The 23,722-nt window shown below is 39.6% G+C and overlaps 2 protein-coding genes across 2 annotated transcripts in view; both read left to right on the plus strand.

Annotated features, from left to right (window-relative positions):
• LPCAT2 (lysophosphatidylcholine acyltransferase 2) overlaps nucleotides 1-10,533 on the plus strand; it is a 32,199-nt gene extending 21,666 nt beyond the window's left edge. Inside the window, exons 12-14 of the mRNA XM_009320851.1 lie at nucleotides 6,568-6,666; nucleotides 8,482-8,623; nucleotides 8,897-10,533. Coding sequence (XP_009319126.1) covers nucleotides 6,568-6,666; nucleotides 8,482-8,623; nucleotides 8,897-9,144 — 489 coding nt within the window. The 3' untranslated portion in view covers nucleotides 9,145-10,533. The remainder of the gene's footprint in view (nucleotides 1-6,567; nucleotides 6,667-8,481; nucleotides 8,624-8,896) is intronic.
• CAPNS2 (calpain, small subunit 2) lies at nucleotides 1,148-1,894 on the plus strand. The gene has a single exon (XM_009320794.1). It carries the CDS (start codon nucleotides 1,148-1,150, stop codon nucleotides 1,892-1,894), a length of 747 nt encoding a protein of 248 aa, XP_009319069.1.
• Nucleotides 10,534-23,722: the final 13,189 nt, after the last annotated feature.

The following is a 23,722-nucleotide window of genomic DNA, read 5'->3' on the forward strand; positions in this document are numbered from 1 at the left end:
GCTATTAGACAGTATAAGGACTCCTCTTGCCTATCTCCAGCCATAAAGGAGGCTGTATGTTAATCTGATCATTTAGGCTTTCCTCCATAGTCAGCGGTGATCTCTCCCATTTTCTACTTCTCTCTGAAGATGAGAAAAATTGCTCTGTGGATGCGCCCCTCTGACTATACCAGAAGCGTCAATGACTAGAGCATAGCATAGAATTCATCTTACTTCTAGGCATCCAATATGTGCTACAGTGCAAGCAGCATGTTGTACTGCAAGTGCTTATGAGCTGGAGTTCATTTCTTATTGTAGAAGCTCTCCCAACTCAGCATCACTCTTCCTGATCAAGTTAGCTTTAGCAGTACACCTGTCCTTGACAGGTCATTGCATTGTATATGCCGATGAAAACTGTTTCAGGATTTTTCCAGATAAAAAGGTTTTACAAGCTCTAAAATAGAGAAGAGTCAAATGTATTTCCTTAATTGCTGAATGCATTGAAGCTCTAGCAGAGCTAGGTACTCATCCTTTCTTCATTCGTGCCTCCCCATCTTGGCCCATTGGCTCGTATGAACATGCAGTCCAAGTCCTGAAGCACAGTACACGCAATAGAAATATGGTGCGGCAACCAAAATAATTAAGGGAAATCAAGACTCTTTTCACTTTCCCTATCTGGCACAACAGTGTTAGTGACTAGAATTAGCAATGTAATGCTCAATTCACTAAAAAGTTGAAGGTATAAAAGATTACAAGAACAGACAAGACTCTAGTAAGCTTTTGCTGCATTCATCTTCAAGGAGATCAGCTTAACTGAGTCACACTAATGTGGCCGGGCTCTTTTCAAATTGCTTCAATTATGAGCACAGGTAGAGACTTCTGCTCTGTGGCTTTCAGCCTCATCGTTTTCTTTTTTTTCTAAAAAGATTCCTCAAATCACGTAAAGCTAACTATGCAGAGAAGGAAAAAAGAAATTGAGGCGTATCAACAATTGACAGAAACTACTGAGACCTGAGACAACTGGCAGGTGGAGGCACGCACAGACATGGTGAAGTCTAAGCATGCAGATAAGCTGTGTTTTGCCCACGCCCAGCTCAGACACAATACAGCTTCAGAGAGTTACAGAAGCACTGGATCTCTGAGTAACTCCCTTCAAAAAATCTTCGCGATGTTCCTTGCTAAAGCTTTGCTGAGTGGAGGAAGTGGTAGTGGTCGTGGAGGGAGCCTTGCACGCAGCCTTGGAGGTCTCCTAACAGGAGGTGGACGTGGAGGGAATCTTGGAGGACTTGTTGGAGGTCTTGTCAATCTTATAAGTGAAGCAGCAGCTCAGTATAATCCAGAGCCACCTCCACCTCCTCACAATCATTTTACGAATGTGGAAGCTTATGAGAGTGATGAGATCAGACAGTTTCGTCGCCTTTTTGTCCAGCTGGCGGGAGATGATATGGAAGTGTGTGCCACGGAGCTAAGGGACATCCTGAACAAAGTCGTTTCCAGACATCAAGACTTGAAGACAGATGGCTTCAGCTTAGACACATGCCGCAGCATGGTGGCCGTCATGGACAGTGATACAAATGGCAAACTGGGCTTTGAAGAGTTTAAGTACCTGTGGAACAACATCAAAAAATGGCAATGTGTATACAAGCAGTATGATACCGATCAGTCAGGCACTGTTGGGAGAGCTCAGCTGCCGGATGCCTTGAAGGCTGCAGGGTTCCACCTGAACGAACAACTCTGCCAGGTAATTGTGCGCCGGTATGCTGACGAGGATGGTAGCATGGATTTCAACAACTTCATTAGTTGCTTGGTACGACTGGACAGCATGTTCCGGGCCTTCAAGTCTCTGGACCGAGATGGAGATGGACAGATCAGAATGACCATTGAAGACTGGCTGCAGCTGACCATGTATTCGTGAAGGCATAGCAGAGAAGAATAAGCTTCGTCTGGAAGATATACATGGAAGACTACAATCCTGTACTATAGAACTGTAGTCTTTTCCTTGTTCTAAGGCAGATGTAGCTAGTGGTAGATAGCTCAGCTTAAAGTGTTGCAATTCCTCTTGTGCATGCATTAGTCTGCTTTTATGAAGGGTTTGTGTAAGTTGTCAGTCGGACAGCTGCATAAGTCTGTCTCAGAAAACTATATCTAGACTCTGAAGCAAAGGAATATGTTGAAGGATCGAAGCTTAGTTAGTTCTTCACGTAAAATGGCTTGTATATAACTATTATATACAAAGCTCGTAAGTTTGGTGTTGCTTTGTGATGTTACTGTTCCGATTTGTCAGCATTCACTAAGCTGGAATAAAGCTCTGCTTGCCTGAAGGCAATCGCTAGTAAAGAGAGTTGTGCCATTATTTCTAACAAGGGGAAAAACATGAAAGTTGCAATAACTATAATGATCAACGACTTTACATAATCATATTTCATTTCCTTCCTACTTCTGCTTTTTCATGCTTGTCTGCTGAAGCAAAACCTGAGTGGTATTGTCAGTTCTACCTGCTGGCCAGGACAAAATTGAAGACTTATATAAAGCTACTTCTACAACCTCTTTCTCCTTCCAACAATTCTATTAACTAGTCTTTTCTCTCTTTCCTTGAAACCTTATTATAGTTATAATAAAAACAACTTAAAATACTACATTTATATTTAGAGAAGCTTGCTGTAATAATGCAGTCACATAGCAGCCAGCCAGCCAAAATCAACCTCTGGCTATCTGAGTTAAATTTTATCAGGGTGCAGCGTCCCACTCAGGCTAGTTATGCAGTTCTGTCCAAGATGTCAATTTTTGAGTAAAAGAAAAAGGAATAACATGAACTGTCAAAGGTACGTTTCTTTGAATTAAGGATTACATAGTTGATGAAAACAGCTCTTGCACTGCAATGTAACAAGGCAGATTTCTCAGCAGGGCTCTGCTGCTTTAAAAGAAAATTGTCTAGGGCGTGTACTAGCTGACTGGAATGTGAAAGGATGAGTGGAGTAGCACGGTCTCCAGATGTAAGAGTCCACATGCCCCTACCGCTCCCCAGGGAGACATCAGTGACTAATTGAGAAATACCACACAATACCTGCGGGGCATCTGAATACTAATGGGGTACTGGGGTTTGGTTTTGTTTCTAAATTTCCATAGCTTTGATTTCCAAATCTTGCAGTTACACTTGGCAAATAGTATTTTCCAAACTGATGAAATCTCCTCCCTGGTATGCCTGCAGAAGCCTTTTACTTGCAACTTAGGAAAAAGTAACTTACAACTTCTGCCCAGACTTTTTTCCTCCTGCACTTTTTAATACCAAACTGGGTGACAGAAGCAGTAAAAATATTCATATTAGTCCAATTCCTTCCTAATGGCATTCACCCCCCTCCCAGTTATTCAATGGAAAAGCATAGTTACCCACAGTTGGCATTTGGGCTCTTGAGCAATAGAAAACTGAGCACGAGGGCAAGTGTGATACCTCTAGGTGAGCACCGTCCTACCAGGTTTGTTTCAGAATTTCCCTTTCAGACGAGTCAGAACTTGCATGTAGCAACAGGTGGTGGAAATTTTGGAGTTACAGCAATAGCCTCTTAGATGATGAGCCTGGATATGAACACAAGAGGTGCATCTGCAGTTCCTCCTCAAGTGGTCCAGTTGCAGCTTCTCTGTGGTAGCCCTCTAAGTGACTCAGGGTTTACTTAGCTAATCAGAAGAGGAATGACTAGCGCACGCACACACACACACTTGGATTTTTCCTGTTGCCTTACATAGTGAGAAAAAAGTTTTGGGGCAGTAGTACTTTAAACTTCACTGACTGCATCTCTCTTGCAGACAGCTTTGCCAACTGCATAAAGCTAACTGACTATCTAGCCCTAATCTCCTTGTGGAACTCTAAATGGAGACTGTTCATGACAATGCAAACTTTGTTTCCTGAAGTGTAAGATTATATTAAAAAAATTATATTATATATAAATTATATTAAAAAAAACCAACAAAACCCTTGTTACCATAGCATGCTATAGTGAAAATAGTAGCAGAAAACTAGTTACCTTAAAGAAAACAAGGGTTGTTGAGGTTACGCTATGTTTTGGTTATTTTGTGTAACATAAATACACTTATATAAATATTGATGTTCTACTTTGCTATTTAAAGAATTGGAGCTCAGCTCTCATGTTGCTTCCTTAAAATATTCTTGGATTCGTAGGCTGCAAATACAGCTAGCTATGCATAGAAAGACTATTGCAAATGCTTGTTTGCAGTGGTGCTACACGAGCACCGAATGTTTTCCTGCATTTTAACTCCCATCTCTTTTTCCAAGCAACAACCCTACCATTTCTCCTTAACCAAAATGCCAGAATATTTGGAAGTTAGCCAGCGTCCTAGGGTTTAGTAAAGCTAGTCACAACATGATCTTACAAGTATAGTAAATTTATTTCCTACTTAGATGGCTGGAGTTCTGTGTATTACATTGCACTCAGTTTTGACTACTGGGTTTTAGCACTTTAATGAACGTAGTATGACCCTTATTAGCTCTTGTCATTTTTCCATGTGCAGCCAAAGCTGTGTTAACTGATTTCAGAAGTTGTTTTTAAATGAGACTATTTTATTTAAAGTTTACTTCCCAATTCTTCTCCTGTCATACTTATTCTCAACTTCAAAAATAAATTTAAAAAAAATATTCTAATGGCATCGAACAATCCTTTGCTAAGAATACAGTCTGTAAAACTGTCCAAAAATAATATTCCATGGAACTTTGAACAATTATTATCTACACTCTTGCCTCAGTTGTTTTAAGAGTTTAGATTTATAATGATACATTTTTAAAGTTAGATCTGTTATTGTTATGAGAACTACGATGTAGCTAAAATATTTAAAGTCAAACTCTGCAGCACAAGAGCACAGTTTTGTAATTAAAATAGCATTTATGAGAGAACACTGTCCTTTTCTAATGATTAAAAACTGTCAAAAGTTATATCCCTTAGACACACACAAAAGTAACTTAAAGACTACTCATATTTTTGCTAAAAAGTTTCCTTAAAATTCACAGGCCTTTAAAGTACAAGATCTTCAAAGGTTGCGTGTCTTCCGAAAAGATTGGTTAGACCATCAATATAAAGCAAATAACAGTTGTCCGTGCAAAACAGTCCTGAATTAGTTTTCAAGGCTAATTAAAATTGTATCTTAGCAGTTTTAAATTCTGTTAAATATATAGCTTGATAAAGAAAAGTTAGTACTGAATCCATTGTTACACATATTTTTTTAATCAAGGACTATCTTAAGACCTAAATTCAATAACAGAAATCCCTATTTCATAGAACCCAAGATTTTTCAAAGCGCTCTACAGAGCAGCCTTAGCATTTCTCCACTGGCAAGCTCCATATTCCACTATTCAGCAGCAGAAAGCCAAGAACAGAAAGGTTAAGGTTGGTATGCTCAAGTGGGCATTAGAAGTTGGTAGGAGAGCCAGAAATAGAATCTAGATCTGGCGGCTCACTACAGATTTACCCAGGAGACTACCCCTCCCTTGCTTGGCTGAAAAAGTTTTGTGCTGTCCTCAGACTTAGGGAGTCCACTTTTCTAAAAATCTTTTTCTTCTTGAAACGTACACACATTATCCACAAAAGGAACTCCGCTTTACACTTTTATTTGCTTTTAAAATCTTTTTGATTAATGCCCTTCTTGTGAACGTTCCAAACTATGAGCTACTAGTCAACTCTACTATGCTTTCATTAACTACTCTGTGTCCTTTCACCTAACACTTATAGATGGCTTCTTCCCCAGACTGGATGTTTCCCAAAACTCTCAAGAAACTCTCAGTGTGGTCACAGGAACACTACTGACTTAAGCATATATTTCAGTGGGCATCTGCCATTTTCCCTATCTGCAAATACAATGCAGTTTACATAGAATTAATCACGAATCCCATCAAAGCAAGCTTCAAATGTTTTGTTGATGTAGCTTTGTAGTTAACATTGAAATGTTTGTTCAGATTGTAACAGAGAGGCTGTTACAATGAATTCATTGCATTTCTGGCTTAAAAGGTAGGACAATGTATTGGCTTCGAAATACCATGTAGGGCAATGCCTTTGCTTCAAAGAAAGGCTTAAGACCATGTAGATTTACTGCATCATCAGGCTGTACTTTCAATGGCATATATTTTATTGCTGAAGGTTCCTAGGAAGAATTAACTCAAGGCAACAGCCTCACTGTTGGCCTGTTTATTCTAGGATGTTGCATTGGTCTCTGAACTTTAGCAAGTGCCAGTGCTGCATGAACTGTTACAGTTACCTTAAACACATGTATTCCAATTCTTGTTAGAGGTTTCTCGGAGGTCATATACTAAAGAAAAACTTGTAAGTTGTTTTAAATCTTCTTTGTTTGGGTGTTTATAAGATAGAAATTGATACCCAATTTCTAGCTATTGAAAATATGTATAATGCTTCTTCAGCCCTAGCATTACATATATTTAGTGAGCTGTTAGTATTTTTTCCAGGAAGAACAAATACCTCTAGTGTTGTAAACTATCTTAGTGCATGTTGTATAGTTGATTTATACAACAGCTTTTGACGTGATTTGCTATATTAACTATAACTACTGCCATACATATTTTGGTTACAGAATGGAGATGGCACCATCGACTTCAGAGAATATGTAATTGGTTTGTCTATTCTTTGTAACCCAGCCAACACAGAAGATACTATTCAGATGGCTTTTAAGGTAAGTTCAATTTAGTGTAAATCTACAAACCTGACAAATCAAGACTGACTGTAAATCTGTTAGCTTTCAAATCATAAGTTTATAGCTTCAATCTGTAATGCAAATGTGAGTAATACTCTTAAACCAATTGACATTTAGAGTGTGAAGGGGAGGGAGAGAATTGCAGGCATCAGCTTCATAGAAAAGGGTTTCAAAAGCCATGTGAAGGCACTAATGAATATGTAACTTGGCAGGCTAACTCCAAAAATGATTCAGCAGCACTTGCAGTTTTTTCGCCTGAGGTTTTTCTGCTGTGATTCTTTAATGTCACAAGTAGACAATAGATGGAGCAATATCCTCTTGTGGGTCAAGTGCTCAGTAGAGTCGCTGTTGTTAACAAGGCGGGGAGGGGGAGGGCGGAAATCAAGAAGGGCTATTCAGGACTGGCACATCCAAAATTGGGCTGCATATAAGATCATGTATTGGCTTGTACTATGGTGTCCTGATAGTACAAGCAGTCAAGGAGCAGTAGCTCCTTTCAGATCTCAGGTACAAGCAGGCAATATGTGACCAGGGATGCCCAGGATGTGAATCCCTGAATGGGAAAATGATCAAGTGACTTTTTTTTTAGTAGATCTTTGACATGGATTCAGTTATTTTACCCACTGATTTGTTCTTATGAACCATATTGAACAATATATTGATATATGGATCATGTTCATCTTAAACTGGATACTTTTTAGTACTGATGTGTACTTGGGAAGTACCAGAATTTTTATGGCAATCTGGCATATCCACTGGCTGCTTTACAGATAAGCGCTACAGCTGTTCGAAGTGATTTGTGCTTTTTCAGGGATGTTTTATCACTACAGATTCCTATGGAGAAGCAAGCCTAGCAGCTATTGTTGCTGTTTCATTGGTTTGTTTTCTCGACTATACTTTTCAGTATCTTAACAGTTGTGCAGATTATAAAATTAGTAATTTGTTTTAATTCACAGTTTCAATGGGAAATGACTGGTTCAGTGGGTAAAAGCCTGTTTCAGTCTGAGATGGAACTATGGGTTTCCTTTTGCTACTTGTTTTCTCTGCCACTAAATGTACTTTCCTTTGCCATTGGAAAGTTTGCCTGTAGCAAATACTTAAGAATTACAGCCATCCATCCCTTGTATTTCTCAAAGGGTTGATTCATAGCAGATGCTTACTGTCACTGTGCTGGGAAGGATGGGATGATCAGTGTACATCTACCGCCTGCATTCCAGTCACCAAAATTCCTTGTTAATTACAATAATTCCTTAGTGGGTGACAGATCACATATACTAAAATTTAGGTATTTTATGTCAGAGCATAAACTATGGCAAGTTTAATCTGATGGCAGATGTACCATAACTTAATGAAAATGAAGACTGAAACCTAAGATGTTCCAGTGTACAGTGGCTGAATCCAGTAGAACCTTAGCGTAGCTAATGGTGACCATTAACATAAACCTTTGTTTATGTTTTGGTTTTACCAGTTTTGTTTGAGTTTTATTACTGAACTAATGCTGTGAGGTTTGTTTGTCGTTGCAGGGTTGCTACATACTTTTCCTATTAGAGAATATTCTAATCCCATCTATACCATGTACATTGCTTTGCTGTCTACTTAGTCTTATTCCAGAGAAATTACATAAAATCTTTTGCAAGAGAAAGTAGCTGAGATGCAACAAATCTCTTCAAATCCCAGGCATCGTTTGCAGATCACCTCTTGAATACTAGAAACCTAACATGGGTGGCTGATGTGCACAGAAGGTTCATAGGCAAACTGATGCTAAAGTATTTCCACACGTAATGTCTTTTCCAGCTCTTTGACATGGATGAGGATGGCACTATAACGGAAGACGAGTTTGCTTGTATCATTCAGTCAGCTCTGGGAGTGCCTGAGCTTGACGTTTCTATGCTCTTTAAAGAAATAGATGTAGATGAAACCGGGAAGCTGTCCTATGGTAAGTTACATCCTTTTGTAACAAAGAGCACTGTGATAGTCATATTGACAGTGAGAGTTTCCTACCATTTTTCTCCCTGAAATTATCTGATGGTTCTCATACCCTGTTTCTGGGGAAAACTGTTGAAGCACAGACCTGGATGCTTTGTGTGATTTGCCTGAGATGCTTCAGAGGAAAGTAACTGGAGATCAGCTTCAGTAAAAGGAGCAGGCACTGAAATTTTCTTTGAATCTGTTGCTACACTATAGTATCTGTATTTTTTATATTTTTCAGATGAGTTCAAGGACTTTGCACTCAAGCATCCAGAATATGCGAAGTTGTTTACTACATACCTAGAGCTACAGAGATACCAGTTAGATATGTTGGAGGAGGATGACATTGAGTCACCTGAAGTCAAACACAGTCCAGTTAGAAAGAGTACAATCCCAGTCTCAGAAACAACACCAATTGCAAGAAATAAAGTCTGTCCTGAAGGCAATGAAGAGGATAACTCAAGTACCTCTGACAAAAAGGATGACTAAGAAGAGTTAAAGAATTCAGCTTTTGAATTCTACAGGATTTTTTTTCCCTACCTATTCATAAGCACAATTGATATAAAAGAGAGATGGAAGTTACAATTTAAAAAAAAAAATGTTTCTTTTTTTACTTTCGTATCAGGAGGCGTTATTCCTGTTTGAGTGTAAGGGAAAAACTACTGTAACTATTCTGTCCTTGATGTCAGTATCACAATACTGGGAATGTTGTTCACTGTCTTCCAGGTTCGTGCTTCCACAAAAGTAACAGATGTCCTAAGAGGAGTAAGAGGCTCCAGCACTGCAGTGAACTCTCAGAAAGGACACTGAGGAGTCCATTTGTGTAAAAACAAGTGGAATTTTTGGTGCTGCTCAATTCCTCTACATCCCCAACATGTCTTAAGGGAAAAAAATGATGTCAGTGTGTTTTAATTTGCAATATCCCATAGCCTTTCTCAAGTTTCTGAGACACACAAATGAGTTACAAGCTGAGAGTTGAAGCTGGCAGTCTCTTTTAGCTGTCCTTAGATTTCCCTTAACTACTTGGGAACTATAAAACCTAAGCTTCTGAACAAGACGTGCTGATTCACTGATGTTAACAGAAACAGCTTTAGGCTTAAAGGCCAGTTAAAGATGGAAATGGCTGCACTTCTAACAACAAAAAACTAATTGGAATTCCAAGATAGCAGCTCACAGTCTACAGGAAAATGCAGACATAAGACCCAAGAATTACTGGACTATTTCAAAATAAATAGAATGTTGTTTACAGTAACAACTGTTCAGGATCACATTAGGAGGAACATTTCAAACTTCAGCATATTTTTATTCTAGTGATTATCAACAGAGGAATGTGACCTTGCTCTGCAAAACTTAAAAGGCAAATACGCTGTCAAGCCATAGTTCTAATAGTTAGTATCTACTCTAAAGTTGTCTCCTAGAAACCGTATTTGCATTGCTGTGCCATTATTCAATGTGTTCTTAGAGTTTGATTCAAAACCAGGCTCTTTCTAGTCCATGATTTGAGTATGTTTTGCCTCAGTCTCCTCTAGTGCACTAGAAATTGGGCCTTTACCTTTTTCTGTCCTTGATTCGAATGCACTTTATACTGTATTTAAAATATATAGGTATTTACGCAAGTAACTTCTAAATAAAAACTTGGAAGGGGTGGCATGACAGGATATTTTCAAATTAAAACTGAGATGAGCAAAGTTTAGAATGTCTAGTCCAAAAATAACCAATTTTCAGCAGGTTTCATAAGTGAAATGGTAACCTCTGCCTCTAAGTTATTGCTTGCGCTGTCTGGCTGCAAGTTCATTGCCATGTTTAATCTTCCTGTGTTTATAATCGTGCCTATCCTGATGTTTCACATGCTTAAAATAAATCTATATTTTTAAAAGAGTTTACTTGAACAGCTAAGTCTTTTTAGTACAGTGGGAAGGGTACTCTGTCTACCTTAAGGGGCTGGGGGGACTTCCCGGAAATCATCCTTATGATGTCTTACCTTGATAAACACAATGCAGCCCAAAGATGGCATTTTCAGTTCTGAGTGTGATGGCACTTTTCTTTATGGTAAGGGTAGAAAAGTAGGATGCTCTTCCAAAGAGTTACTTCTGCTATCTCAGCAAGAGGGGATATGATACAAAGAAGATTTGCAGGTATGTGGAGAGATACGTTTTCTGATGGAAAATAAAGCATTGCCAGTTACAGGTAAAATGAGTGACCTCAACCATAGTTAGGAAGTAACAATTGTGGCTTTGTGTAATATGAACATTAGGAGAGGATTTTCTTTCACTTTAGAGAAGGAGAAGCAGGAGTTACCCTAACCTGGCTATACAGTTAGCTGGAATACATGTTAATTCCTTGGCAAGGATGCTTTTGCCTAGCACGTTAACTGAAGTCCTCAGCTTTTCAACCGGCAGCAACCTTTTCAAAGACAACTTCTATGCCAACCAGTAAGAACAAGATAGGTGGGCAAAGATGACAAAGATAACCACTTCAAGGCCTTGGAATGCCAAGGGTGCCTTACGCATGCTCCTGTTGAATCCAGCCACATTCAACAACTGGAGCGCTATGCTGCCCAATAGCGTAGCATATTTAGGACTAGTGATTTTATAAAAACCTGCAAGTCACACAAGCGCTTTGCAATTAAAGCTAAAAATATTGTGTGTATAAATCTACGTATCCCAATAGTTTAAGGAGGAAAGGCCACAAATGGGTTTGGTATGTAGCAGTGATTCAACTATGCTCTGAAAAGAAATCAGCTAAACGTTAGAGACACTAACTCAATATACACGCATCTGCTTGATGTGCGGGAAGGGAATACATTAATTTCTAGGCATCATTGTGCCTCAGGGAGCTTTTAAAAGAACCAAACTAAAAGCAGTCTGCAACAAACGGGCATTACATTAAGTGGCAGAGCAGGAACTAAACAGAAGGAGAAGGTTAAAAATACTAAACAGAAAATGGTTCTCAATCAGGCATTGAGGGATGACACCTTTCTGCCTGAGGCTTCCTGAGGTGTAAGTTCTTAATTCTACGGGGTGCTTAAGGATCATTTTGAGTCCTGCACAGTTGAGCTAGAAAGGTATATTTGATCCCATGTCACCATAGGAAACATCATTTATTTAATCAGTACTCCTCTGTCATGCTGTAACATGGATTTTATGATAAATCCTTCACAGATACCAAAATAAGACCCTGTAAAGTATATAGAAACTCTAGCAATCTTAAATGAACAAGGGTGAGAATCAGACGAGGACACATCTATTACAAGAGGAAGAAAACACAACTAATTGTCAAGAACGAAGGCCCATGCGCTGCTGTTTTTCATGTTTTCTGATAACTTTGTACATGCACTATGAATAAATCTCATTTACTTTTTTTTAAAGCTAGGCTCCTGTGTCTGAACACATGAAAGGCAACAGCGGGTCACATAGAAAAGTGGACCTTCCTTGTTCTCCCTGGAACAAGGAAGATACTAACACTCTAAATCCTGATCAATTTCTTTACGGAAGGTGAATCAACAGGGTCTCTACTGGCCACACCAGAGGTTGATTTCTGAGGGAGAGATCTTCTGATCCAAGAAAATTAAAACTGTATTTGTACTTCCTTTGCTGCATCAGTGGCACTGCCTAAATAAATGCAGAAATAGAGATAACGCATCCAGGTTTCATGCCAGATCATACTGCTGTAAGATCTGGTCCTAAACTGCCGAAAATCACATAGTTCCTGGCTGGTTGCTGTCCATCAGTAGAACTATAAGGGGCAGTAACACTTCCAGAAAGCATCCAAAAATGGATCTCCTATTTTCACAGCCAATAGCTGTGCAGCATCAGTCAGAGGTACCAAGCCAGGCAATGGCTGCTGCTTCTGAGCTTTTGTACTCATCTACATCAGAACAAGTCAGGCACCAAATCATATTCCCACAATGTTCCTGTGGGCATTACCTCCTCTCCCTTATCAGCTTGCTCCATAACAGGGGGAGGGGGAAGTTCAGTGGTTCCCAAATGGTTTGCAAGATGCTGCGTGCTCTGCCTGTTCAACCACTAATGACCATTCATAGGACTGCTGCATAGGGTAAGGGCTGCTTGGCCACATCTGTCATCTGCCTAGCAATTCCCATCTAAACCAAAGTGTTCCCTGGGTATCAGAAATCTGAGAAACATTTGTTGAGAACTTTTTTTTTCTATGGTGGTCAGCACACCAGGGCCCTATTCCTGGGTAATTCCTCAGGCACTATGCCAGTGCAAATAAATACACCATTCTGCCTGAGCAGGCTTCTAGTGGTGTTTGCATAGGTGCCAAAGGCTACTCAGAACGCATGGATGTGGAAAATCAGGGCCTGAAGCTTAGAAACTAAATGTAAAAAATGTCATTACACACACAAACACACCCACACTCTTTGGACAGTCTGCCTGTGAACTATTTGACCACAGCCTTCAACAAGGAAAGCAGCCTGAGATTTCATGCTGAGAATTACATAGCTCTCACTTTGAGAATGCCACAGGAAAAGAATTAAGATCAATTTTTAAGAAAGGTTTGGGAGGTTTGTACTTACGCTCTGTATGATTTGCTAGGAAGGTTGGACTCTGGTCAGTGGCCTTCGGCTTATATTTTTCCTGTCGATTTTGCATCCCTTGGAACAGCCTACTTTTCTCTCTACTTTCTCCCTCCATGTTTCTGCCTAAAACACAGCCACTACCATCAAAAGCTGTATTCCGCAATGATTAAAGTTAAGAAATCATAAAATTAAAACATAAAAATTACTGAACTGGGTGGGATTCAGGGGGCACATGCAGTATTCAGGTAACCACTTTTACCGGCCTGCAGTAAGAGCAAACTTGTCAAAGGTTGCAAGGGATTTTAATGACATTTAATTGATTAATTTTAAATCTTTACTCAATGAAATAACATTTATTAGACTGGCTAACAGTAGGGAGACGTTTGTCAGCAGTGCTTAAGTTGGGAGACTCTCTGTTACTATACATAGCCAGAGAGGCAGAAAGTAAACATCTTATAGGATTAGCAGCTATGTTCATAGCTGAGATGAAATTTGGACATTTCATTAGTATAAGATTGATTCTGACATTTCATAAAGCCAAAATGCAAACAAAAAAAAATGTGTCTGATATAAATACAGTATGCGGCACTTACTCAGATAAAGTTCAAGAAGCACAGCAGGTTTAGTACCATGACAAAGGAAATACAGAAGGGTCATTTAAGGACCCAACTTCTGCTAAGCACTTAAGTGTATGCTCAATCCTGTGGGCATCAATCAGATACTTTGGACTTATTAAAAGCACACAATAATAATAATAATTAGAAAACATGAAAAATTTCCATGGCTAGTTATTGTTAATGGTGGTAAGAATTACACCACCCTCACCAACGGAAACAGTATCACAATTGATTCAATTTCATGAAAGTTTTCATTTATTGTGCCACCCTCTTAGTTTAAGATATTCTGTAACCACCACAGCTTGACTGGTGAGACTTCAGAGACACATGACTGTTATAATAGGAAATACTTCATTACCTTAGCTAGGCACTACCTACTGTTGTCTTTTTTTAAGCCCCCCGCGCCACAACAGATTGAAAGTAAATATATGCCCCTCCTCTATTCTCACATCACTATTATTCTACGTTTTCATGCTATTACATGCTTTCACGTGCTAAAAGTAAATCAATTATGTTACTTTTTTTCATTGGTTAGTTTTTATTAGACTATCTAAAAAACATTCTGTTGAAAATCTTTTGTATGTTAAAATGAGGTTTAAGCAAGGCTCATCTTTAAAGCTATACCTGCGTGCTCATTGCTTTGCTCTAAACTGGGCATAGGTAGGAGCGAGCATGTTTCCCTAGTTTCTAGAAGTCTCCTTGCTCGTGTTATCTCTTGAGGTTATACAATGGCTGCATGAGACTCAATTTAGCAGTGTAACAGTACTACAACTACAACAGGAATAATTCAAACCACTCATGGGTTTTATATAGGAGATTGGGGATTTATATTTTCTAGGAATTGCTAGTAAAATTGACGCATTTTAAGAACGTTACTTAGCTTATGTTTCATTGTGAATTTGTTATTAGCAAGAATACCCAATAAACACACACAAAAAATTATTCCCTTGCTATAAACCCAGCAAACAGAATTTGTTTGCAGAAGTGCAAGTTCGTTAGATTAAATCTGTCATTAAAGGCCTCCACAGAGGAAGACTGCCCAGCCTTGCCATACAATATAGTCCACTGCTTAACAATTTCTACTGTTAGAAAAGTTTTTCTCATGGTCTAACCTGAATACTTCTGCAGCTGAAGTCACTAGGTCTTCTGTTCAACTTGCTCAAGGAGAATTGATTCATTTCTACTTCTCTGCAGGGTAACTATTTATACCTGTACATACATATATCCAGAGCTTATCACTCCTGTTTCACCCTTGCATCTCCCAGCCTGCCTTTCTTAAGCCAAAAAGCAAAACCTCTTTCATTCTTTCCTCACAGGTTCCACTTTCTAGACTTCTGTTTATTTTCATTTCAGTTCTCTGGAAATAGCACTTCAGCTCCAGCCCTACCATTCCTTAGTAGACTAGAAGCCTTTCTTTACATAGCTTGCAGTCAATATTCCTGCTCATACACATCCAGCGCAAGGCTTGGCTTTTCTAAAACAACACGCATTGCCCATTCATATACAGCTATCACTGATCTGTAAGCCCTAGATCCTCTTCTAAAGAACTGCTCCTTAACCAGCTTCCCCCTTTCTCTCTTCCTACAACTGCTCATTCCTGCCTACTGCAGTATCTTAGCTTTATCCTTACTGAATTTAAAAGATCAGTTTATCAAGAACATTTTGATCAGCTCAGATTATTGTTAAAAAGAGCTTTCTTCTTAAAAAAAAAAAAAAAAAAAAAGACCCTTCCTGTTTGTTAAGGACATTACCTTCCTAAAACTTCACTAAGCATCTGACAATGCACTAGAAGCAAAGCACTACAAATTAGAGAGACATGATGAAAGCTTAGAGGCTATAATTGTTCAAAAAGAATGATTTCCTTTTCAAAGGTAAACATCAGCCTTGCAGACAAAGATAAGGCCAAGTACACAATTAGATACGAAAGTCTGTGCTTCTGCTCATATCTCCTGATATCAAAGATCGCAGGAAAATTCAAAATGTTTTCTTAAAACGTAAAAAAGAAATGAACAGGAAAAAGTGTAGGAGACTAGCAGGAGTCATACCAGAACTGCCAGCAGCTTTTAGGAAAGCTGTTTTCCTCAATGCCGGAAGTCTTTGAAATGGGAGATAACCAGCCATGAACTACAGCAGCCATTCAAAGCAGAAATAATTTAAAATGTTTAGATTTTGTACGCTGGTCTTTTGAATTAAAGCATGCCAACCTCCATAATGTTATTTAATTACATGTCTTTGACAGCCTGTCTCTTGTAAGCAGAAAAGTATATTGTCAATATACACTGGGGAGAGCAAAACAGTAGCATTTTCACCTATGTAGTTTGAACGCAGGTTTGAACTATTATTAACTCAAAGCTACACTAAACCTAAAACAACCTTTGAAATAAGGAGCAGGAGCCATTCTTTCTACCTTTGCTATTGCCAATTTTAAAGGCAAAGGGCTATGGTTTATATAGTGGAAACTTCTCTTTTAGTAGAAAAGATATTCTGTGGACCAAAGAGAACCAGCCCTTCAGACAATGACAAGCAATAGGAGACACCTTTGACAAAACTCTCCATTATTATTCATTTTATTACAAGGGGCTTTGCAGCTCTAGCAGAAGAAACAGCCATTGAACTAACTATTGTATAAAGCATGTAATGAGTTTCTACCTTTCCTGGATATTCAACAGTTTATAAATAGACAAGGCAAAAGGAAAGTGACTACCTTGCCAAAAGTTATGCAGGAGGGCACTGGCATAGCAGAGAGAGAAATACCAGCGTTCTGACTCCTGATAAAGTGAATTACCCATGGGTGCTTGCGGTGTCCCAAACTTCGTAATCAAATTTGACATTCTTTGCTTTAACACTCCCACTGATTTTTTTTTCCAGATGCAAGAAGGCAAACTCAGCATCAGATCATGAAAAGCACAGATTAAACAGATTTGATCATTTATGGCAAGATGGTGCATTTAGACTCTTTTAGCACCTTTTTCCCTATCAAAATACTTGTACTTCTTACCTGCAGCTATCTCTGACTTGCTTGCTGTCACTAGGCATTTTCAGTGATATCAAGCCTGATTCCTTCCACCATGATTTGGTGCATGCTAGGGTACAAAAGAAAGACATTTCAGGTCTCCATACAGTTACGCAGGGGTACATAGGCAAGCTCTGCCCTAGCAGGCACCAGCCTGCCAGCACCGGTCAGTGTCTGACCTTCTGGTGGAGTCAGTCAGTCTCAATTTACTCTTCTTCCAGTCTAATGTGAACAATTTCACAGTAGACAAAAAAACCCCTCCCCTCCACCTAATCTCTTATTTTCCCAAGTGGAGTCCATCTAGCTTACATCAAAGAATTGGTCTCGTTAAGCCATTGTTTTATAAGTCTGCTAATATTTTTCCTGTCCATAATACAGAAGACACTGCTGATAGAAATATGTCAACAGGAAAACAAACAGGCAGCATTTGACATGCTATTAGTCCAAGTCTGGGTAGATAAATAAATCATAGATCAAATATTCATAAGGGGGAAAACACTGTTTATTTCCACTGGGTTCATTACGCACATATCTCCCATACAGCACAGTGACAAACACATCCCACAAAAATGATGTCACAATGTACCCAAGAAAGTACTGTTGATGCGACAAAGACAATGTATTCCCTCCTTAGAAAGTGCTTCAGTCTCTTGGGAATGTATCACACTGGTCACACAAAACGAAGCCAGCTAGAAGTGTCTAGCTCTATCACTGTGTAAGGCAGGGCAATTCATCAAGACTGAATCATTCCTAATCACTGGATGTTTCTCTGAAAGTAATTTGTGCTATAAGTGCAATAAATATTAAGTATTTCACTCCTTTCCTTAAAATATTGAAACTCCCACACTATTCTTAGATGAAAAATATATTTTAATCCTATTCTGATCCTACATCAGGCCTAGCCATCAGGGTATCCCACCATCTTCTAACTGAGAAAATATAAAATAACTTAATGACATTAAGTTGTTGGCCATCTACATATATTTCAACTCACAAAGCTCTCCATAATAAATGATACTGATGTAGCAAAACTGAACCCAATTTATTTTGGTGATGCTTCCGAATTAAAAACATCAGTAAAGAAACCACCTTGGCAATTGTTTCAGATGCAACCTTAACTATAGCCAACCCAGGATAATAAGGTTTACATCTCTTCTCTCCTAAAAACAGTGCTATTGCAATCAGGTCACCCAAACTCTAAGGAATAAGACACAAACAGATGTGGAGTCTTCAGTTACTAAAACTCTATAGCTCGTGTCTTTAGTGGTGAAATGAGTCATCAAACAAGAATATTCATTTTGAGTTAGAAGTTGCCACTAGACCAATGCCTGTGACCCACTAGTGGCACCCACTTTTCAGACAGGGGGAAATGATTAAAAAAAAAAAAATCAAGAGCTTTTTTCTATTTCTTCAGAAGCAGTTACTTCAAAAGAAGCATCTCGGGTAAGTAAAAATTTACCTTGATCTCTAGACAAATGCTGTGTAGAAGTGCCCAGAGACAGAAGGTCATGTTGTTTAAAGCTTAAAGGTACCTCTGTGCCTAAAGTACCATTTTCCAAAAGCCACCTATAGTTTACAGGACCAAGTATCCTTAAAATACATTTTCAGTCTGTTTCTTCAGAAAACACAGCCCAACCAAGCACAGGGCAGAAAGACGGTGTGACAGAAGAGAAGAAAATCCCTGTTAACTCCATTTTAATTGTAAAAATAAGCTGTCTGGAGGACCTAAGCACAGGACTGGTAAAAAAGCACAAGCCAGTCTTCCCCCGCTGCTTTCTTAGAGCAAAGACTGATGAGAAGCCAGGCAGCGTTCACAGTACTGGCAGAAGAACAACTCTCGTCCTGGTAATGAAGCAACTGCAACTAGAGGCAGAGCAGCAGCATGACACAGCCCTTTTGACTTACAGGTCTTGCCAAACGCCAAGTAATTTTCAGCCAGCATTGCTATGGGGGTAATGGAAGACGTTTGCCACCCAGTGCAACAAACCCTGTGTATTTTCTTTGCTGAAAGCCTCATTTATGCATGAGGAAGCTCATCTCATTTATATGGCACAGCAGCACATTGACATAGCTATTGCTACTGAAAGTCAGTGCCGGCTCACAAGGCAGGTCTGTGTGTGTAGGCTTTTTTCCAGCAAAGGCCATTTCTATTCAGTTCTTTCATTTTTCAGGGCTGGGTGAGGGAACATGGCCATGGTGCCATATTTTGCTCTGGTCCCTTCTTACTCACAAGCTTCTACTATAACTAGTCAATGTTCATCACCATACTCATTACAACTTTGGTTTCTCATTAACTGATAAATGGTTCAAAAGCCAGTGCTGATTTTCTCTGAATCTCTCATCATCATGAAAGAGCATTTAATGAGTAGTTTTAATTGAACACATTCAGCCCCGGGTTACACCGCAGACCTTCTTCCATAGCTTTAGCCTTACTTACCACTCCTGCTATATGGTAGTAATCACATGCTGTGTCCCCTACTCCTTGATTGGATAAAAATATTTTTAAAAATTCTAAACCATCCCAAAAAAGGAGGGAATACAAACCACTAACCTAAACTGCAGCCTTCCAGGAAATATTAATGCTCTTCCAGGCAGTATTAATGCTAAAATCAAGGTAACTTTAGTTACATAACTGTTTCAATGAATGTCTGGCAACTAGCAATCTGAATTTCATTTGTTCCTACAGAATACAATAAACTGAACTTAGTTCTTTTGATTGCTGAAACACTTCCCAAATGGGTGCTTATTCCTCCCAGATTTAGTCAGCGCTCAGTCTTAAGCCACAAAATCATTTAGATCGTATCGCTTCTTCTTTACCTTCACTCTCTCCATTTCTGTCTCTTCTCTGTACAGAACATTAAACACTGGAAGTAACACAGACACGTTTGCATTTCAGATAACTACACTTAGTAACTGGAGGCAAAGAGACTGTATAGTCTCAATAAAAAGAGCTGTATTCAAATCACATCTGTACATCACAGTAGTGTGTGAAAAACAAAAAATCAATGAATCAAGAAATGCAGCAAAAGCTATGCCTAATAAAGTGCCCTATTACCCCTTCCTTGGGCCTTACTAAATGAGTTTCTGGGAGAAGCAGAGCAGCTGAGGTTTTCTCAGAGACAGATGAAATGAGATCCCATCACTCCAAGAACAGGTCTGCCTCATTTGTTTGTTTTAAAAATCATTAAACAATTCTGAAACTCAATTGCATCCCTCTAGAGACATGTAAGGGTGATTTTTTTTTACATATTACAGGCAAATGCTCACCGTTAAAAACAAATGTGTGTTTTTTTCCTAAGAAACTCCAAATAAAGTCATACATCAAGTATGTTATCAAGGTCATTCCCTTGCTGCAATTCAGTAAAGGATGCATTCCCAACAGGAGACAACATAGTAGATTTTAACAAATTCAGCAAACTCCAAGGGAGATTCAAAGAATGGCTGCTTCATTCCTGCAAAAGGAACCAATTAAAGACCAGTGCTGAAAGGAATTTTGAATGTATTGCTCTTGAATGAAACAATGTTTGAAGAAGGAAATTAATTTGTTTATGAGACACATTGTTGGCTTTGCTGAGTTTTACCACCACAGTTTTCCTCCAAGAGGAAATACATTAAACAAGAAGGAAGAAAGCCTCTATCAATCCCAGTAAGGCAGCCTAACGTTAATGTCAGCAATGTCATGGTAAGGCTCCTACCAGAGTTTTATTTGGCATTTTTAATTATAAACCCTCCAGAGCTGCCAAGTTCCAATTTACATCCAAATTCCTTCCAAAAGGTTGGGATTTTGACTTGAGCCTATTACATATTCCTCTGTTTTTTTTTTAAATTTGGACCTTTTTTAACACTGGCCTTATATTAGACATTTTACAGAGCCTATCATAACAGGGCCCCAGACCCCACCAAAATACAAATAATAATATATTCAGCACAGCAGTCTGACCCTTCAATGTACATTTTTGGAAGCTGTTTGTGTTATCAGGTATATCTGCCAAGAAACAGGCCCCAGAAAATAGGTCCTACAAACTGTATACCAGAATCAGATAATTACATTGTATGATAATGAACTAGCACAGTTAAGGAAGCATCAATACTGCCTTAGTGGTTCCTAAAAGTAAAAAAACTGAATTAGTGTGCCATCAGAGCAGTGCTGTTATACCACAGAAACATAGCACGAAGCTTCCAGCACTTCTCTGTTCCTGGCATCATACTCATTCCAGTAAGACAACTGCGCCCTGCTGCTGCCTCTGTAGCTCTGACCCATTTTCACCTTCTCCCCATAGGGGCTGCAGAGACTTACCCGACAGCGGGAACTGGAACCAAGTTTTGCTGAGATCAACTCAGAAGACGGAAAAAAGAATGAGGGTAAGAGAAAATAGGGAAAAGTATAAGATAAATAATATGGGAGTCAGCGGTCAATGTTAATGATTAATTTATTGAGAAACAGAATACTGAACTGCTTTTGCTGCATTAAACCCTGACAATGACTCTTTACAGACACATAGATCAAGAGTTGCAGGGGCTGAAGCCCTTAGGAAAGGGAGACATTGAAGACAACCACAGCAATTCTAGAACCGAAAGAAGCAGGCGAACTAGTAACTGGCCTAGATGAAGTAAAATACAGGTAGTTTTGCCTTCAGTAGCCCTCTCCTTGACGAAGTTATTGACCATACCAACTTAATTTGGTTCTGTCTTCTTATTTTCTCTCTTCTAGTCTTGTGAAGTCAGCATATAGAATCATAGAATCATAGAATCATTAAAGGTTGGAAGAGACCTCCAAGATCATCGAGTCCAACCATCAACCCAACAACACCATACCCACTAAACCATGTCCCTAAGCGCCTCATCTACCCGTCTTTTAAATACTTCCAGGGATGGTGACTCAAATATACTGACATAACCAAATACGCAATATTCCTTCAAAGTAGAATTTGCCTTCCAAATTTTACCCAGGGTCTCCTAGAGCACAGCCCTGATGAAAAAAAAAAAAAAAGCAGGACACTTCAGAGAAGTCCCACACTCAAGCAACTCATCCCCTCATCCTCAGACTCCCCATAATTTCCTCTGTACTTGTTAATTTATTGAAAGGGCTCCTGTGCTAACCAGAGATCAGAGTCCAGCAAATATGCTAGCCAATTCCTTCTTGCAACCTAAACAAACAAACCAGCTCTTAGGTGCCAGGACATCGAAGTCCTCACCAAGCAGCACCTATACCTATCTCTTCCCGCCCCCTCCCACCCCAAAGAAAAAAAAAGAAAAAAAGAGAAACCACATTTCCCAACTTCCTCTGAAAGTCTTGAGTAACTCAGCTCATCTGCATCAAACTGCCTTAGCTCACAGCCCTTGCTGGAAGGACTCTGAACTCCTGGCTGGAGTTGAACTCAAGGCAAACCACACTGCTGTGTGACCCAGCAGGACTCTGAGCCCCTCATAAAGAGGTATTGAATATATTTGACACTCCCTCCCCCAGAAAATCTGCAAACTGCTAATGAGATGCAGAAGCCAGGGATGAGACTGGCCCTTTGATTTCCTTCTGCAGTATGTATGGACCTCGGGCAGATCCTTGTCCAAACTTTGGAAATAAAAAAACAAAACAAAACAACAAAAAATGCTAAGATCACAGGAACGCGTTAAGAAACAGAACTGCCTACATTAACAATATGCAGACTAATAATTAACAACAGCCTGCCATTAACAGCAAAAGCTTGAGGAATTAGGAGTGAGCATTGTAGAACAATATGAGCAGCATATTGTTCTATGCTGCTCAGTAGCTCACCCCATGTATGCTAGTGTATCTTGATTTTCTGTAATAACATGCTAGTTTGCTTTTGGTTTGACATCCTTTCACGTGCATTCAGCTCACACTCACCCCCCCCCCTTTTTTTTTTTAATTTTCTTGTCCATGTGCTTCTTCATGCAGGAAATTTCTGCACTGTACAGCTGCAGGACAGCACAATTGAGTGGAACATTATGTAATTAGGGCCTGATCCCGTTTGCTTCCCCATCTCTGCCTCCCTACCATGGTAGACCTGCAGAATGCGAATTATCTTAGAAAGGTTCTGAGATGTCTCCCTGAATGCACAGAAAGAGGTTTCCCTCTCCTCAAGACATTAAAAAACACACTGAAAACCCCTCCTAAATTCATCGTTGTTTTTCTTCCAAAAAATAGTAAGGCATTTGTTTTTATTAGCCTTCCGTTTTGGAGCCCTTATGGTTCACATTTTCAAGCTTATGAGCTAGAAATGTATCTTTTTACTCTTGAATGGAAGCTGTGTATCTAATAGAATCACATGAATTCAGAAAGTGGGACTTCATGAAAATCCCCTAAATATTGTGAGGTTTGGGCAAGCTGGCAGCCCTGGGCCCACCCACAAAGGTGGAGGATCCCTGGCGAGCTGTGGTATAGCAGCCCATCTGCACCAGGCCACACCACCCACCAGCCCTCCCCAGCTCTGTTCCAACACAGTCTCGCTGCCAGGCACTCCCTAGGGCTGGCACCCTCTCAAATTCTCTTTAAAAAGAGATTCCCTTCTGCAGGAGATCCTCTTCAGAGCACTACTGTTCCACCCTGTGCTCATTTTTCTGGGTTCCTCTCTATGGCAAGAGCAGTGACGGTGTTTGCATCATTCCAGTTCCTCCCCTTACGCAGTGACGGCAGGCCCAGGTCCCATCCCATTCCCACTGCACTGTCCTTAGTGTACAAATGGTGTCACTTAAAACAGGAGCGAATGGTGTCATTTGGGTTCCCATTCTGTACCCGAATCCTAAAAGAATAGTGGCCGCAGTTCACCAGAGGCAAAAGCACAGATGAAGGGTAGGCGGGTGCATAGCACAATGTTCTGCCATGCTTGGAGATAAGCTGTGTAGCAACTTACTTTGCCTTTCCAATGCACAGTCATA

This window comes from Pygoscelis adeliae, unplaced genomic scaffold (assembly GCF_000699105.1).
Source record: "Pygoscelis adeliae isolate BGI_AS28 unplaced genomic scaffold, ASM69910v1 Scaffold63, whole genome shotgun sequence".
NCBI lineage: Eukaryota > Metazoa > Chordata > Aves > Sphenisciformes > Spheniscidae > Pygoscelis > Pygoscelis adeliae.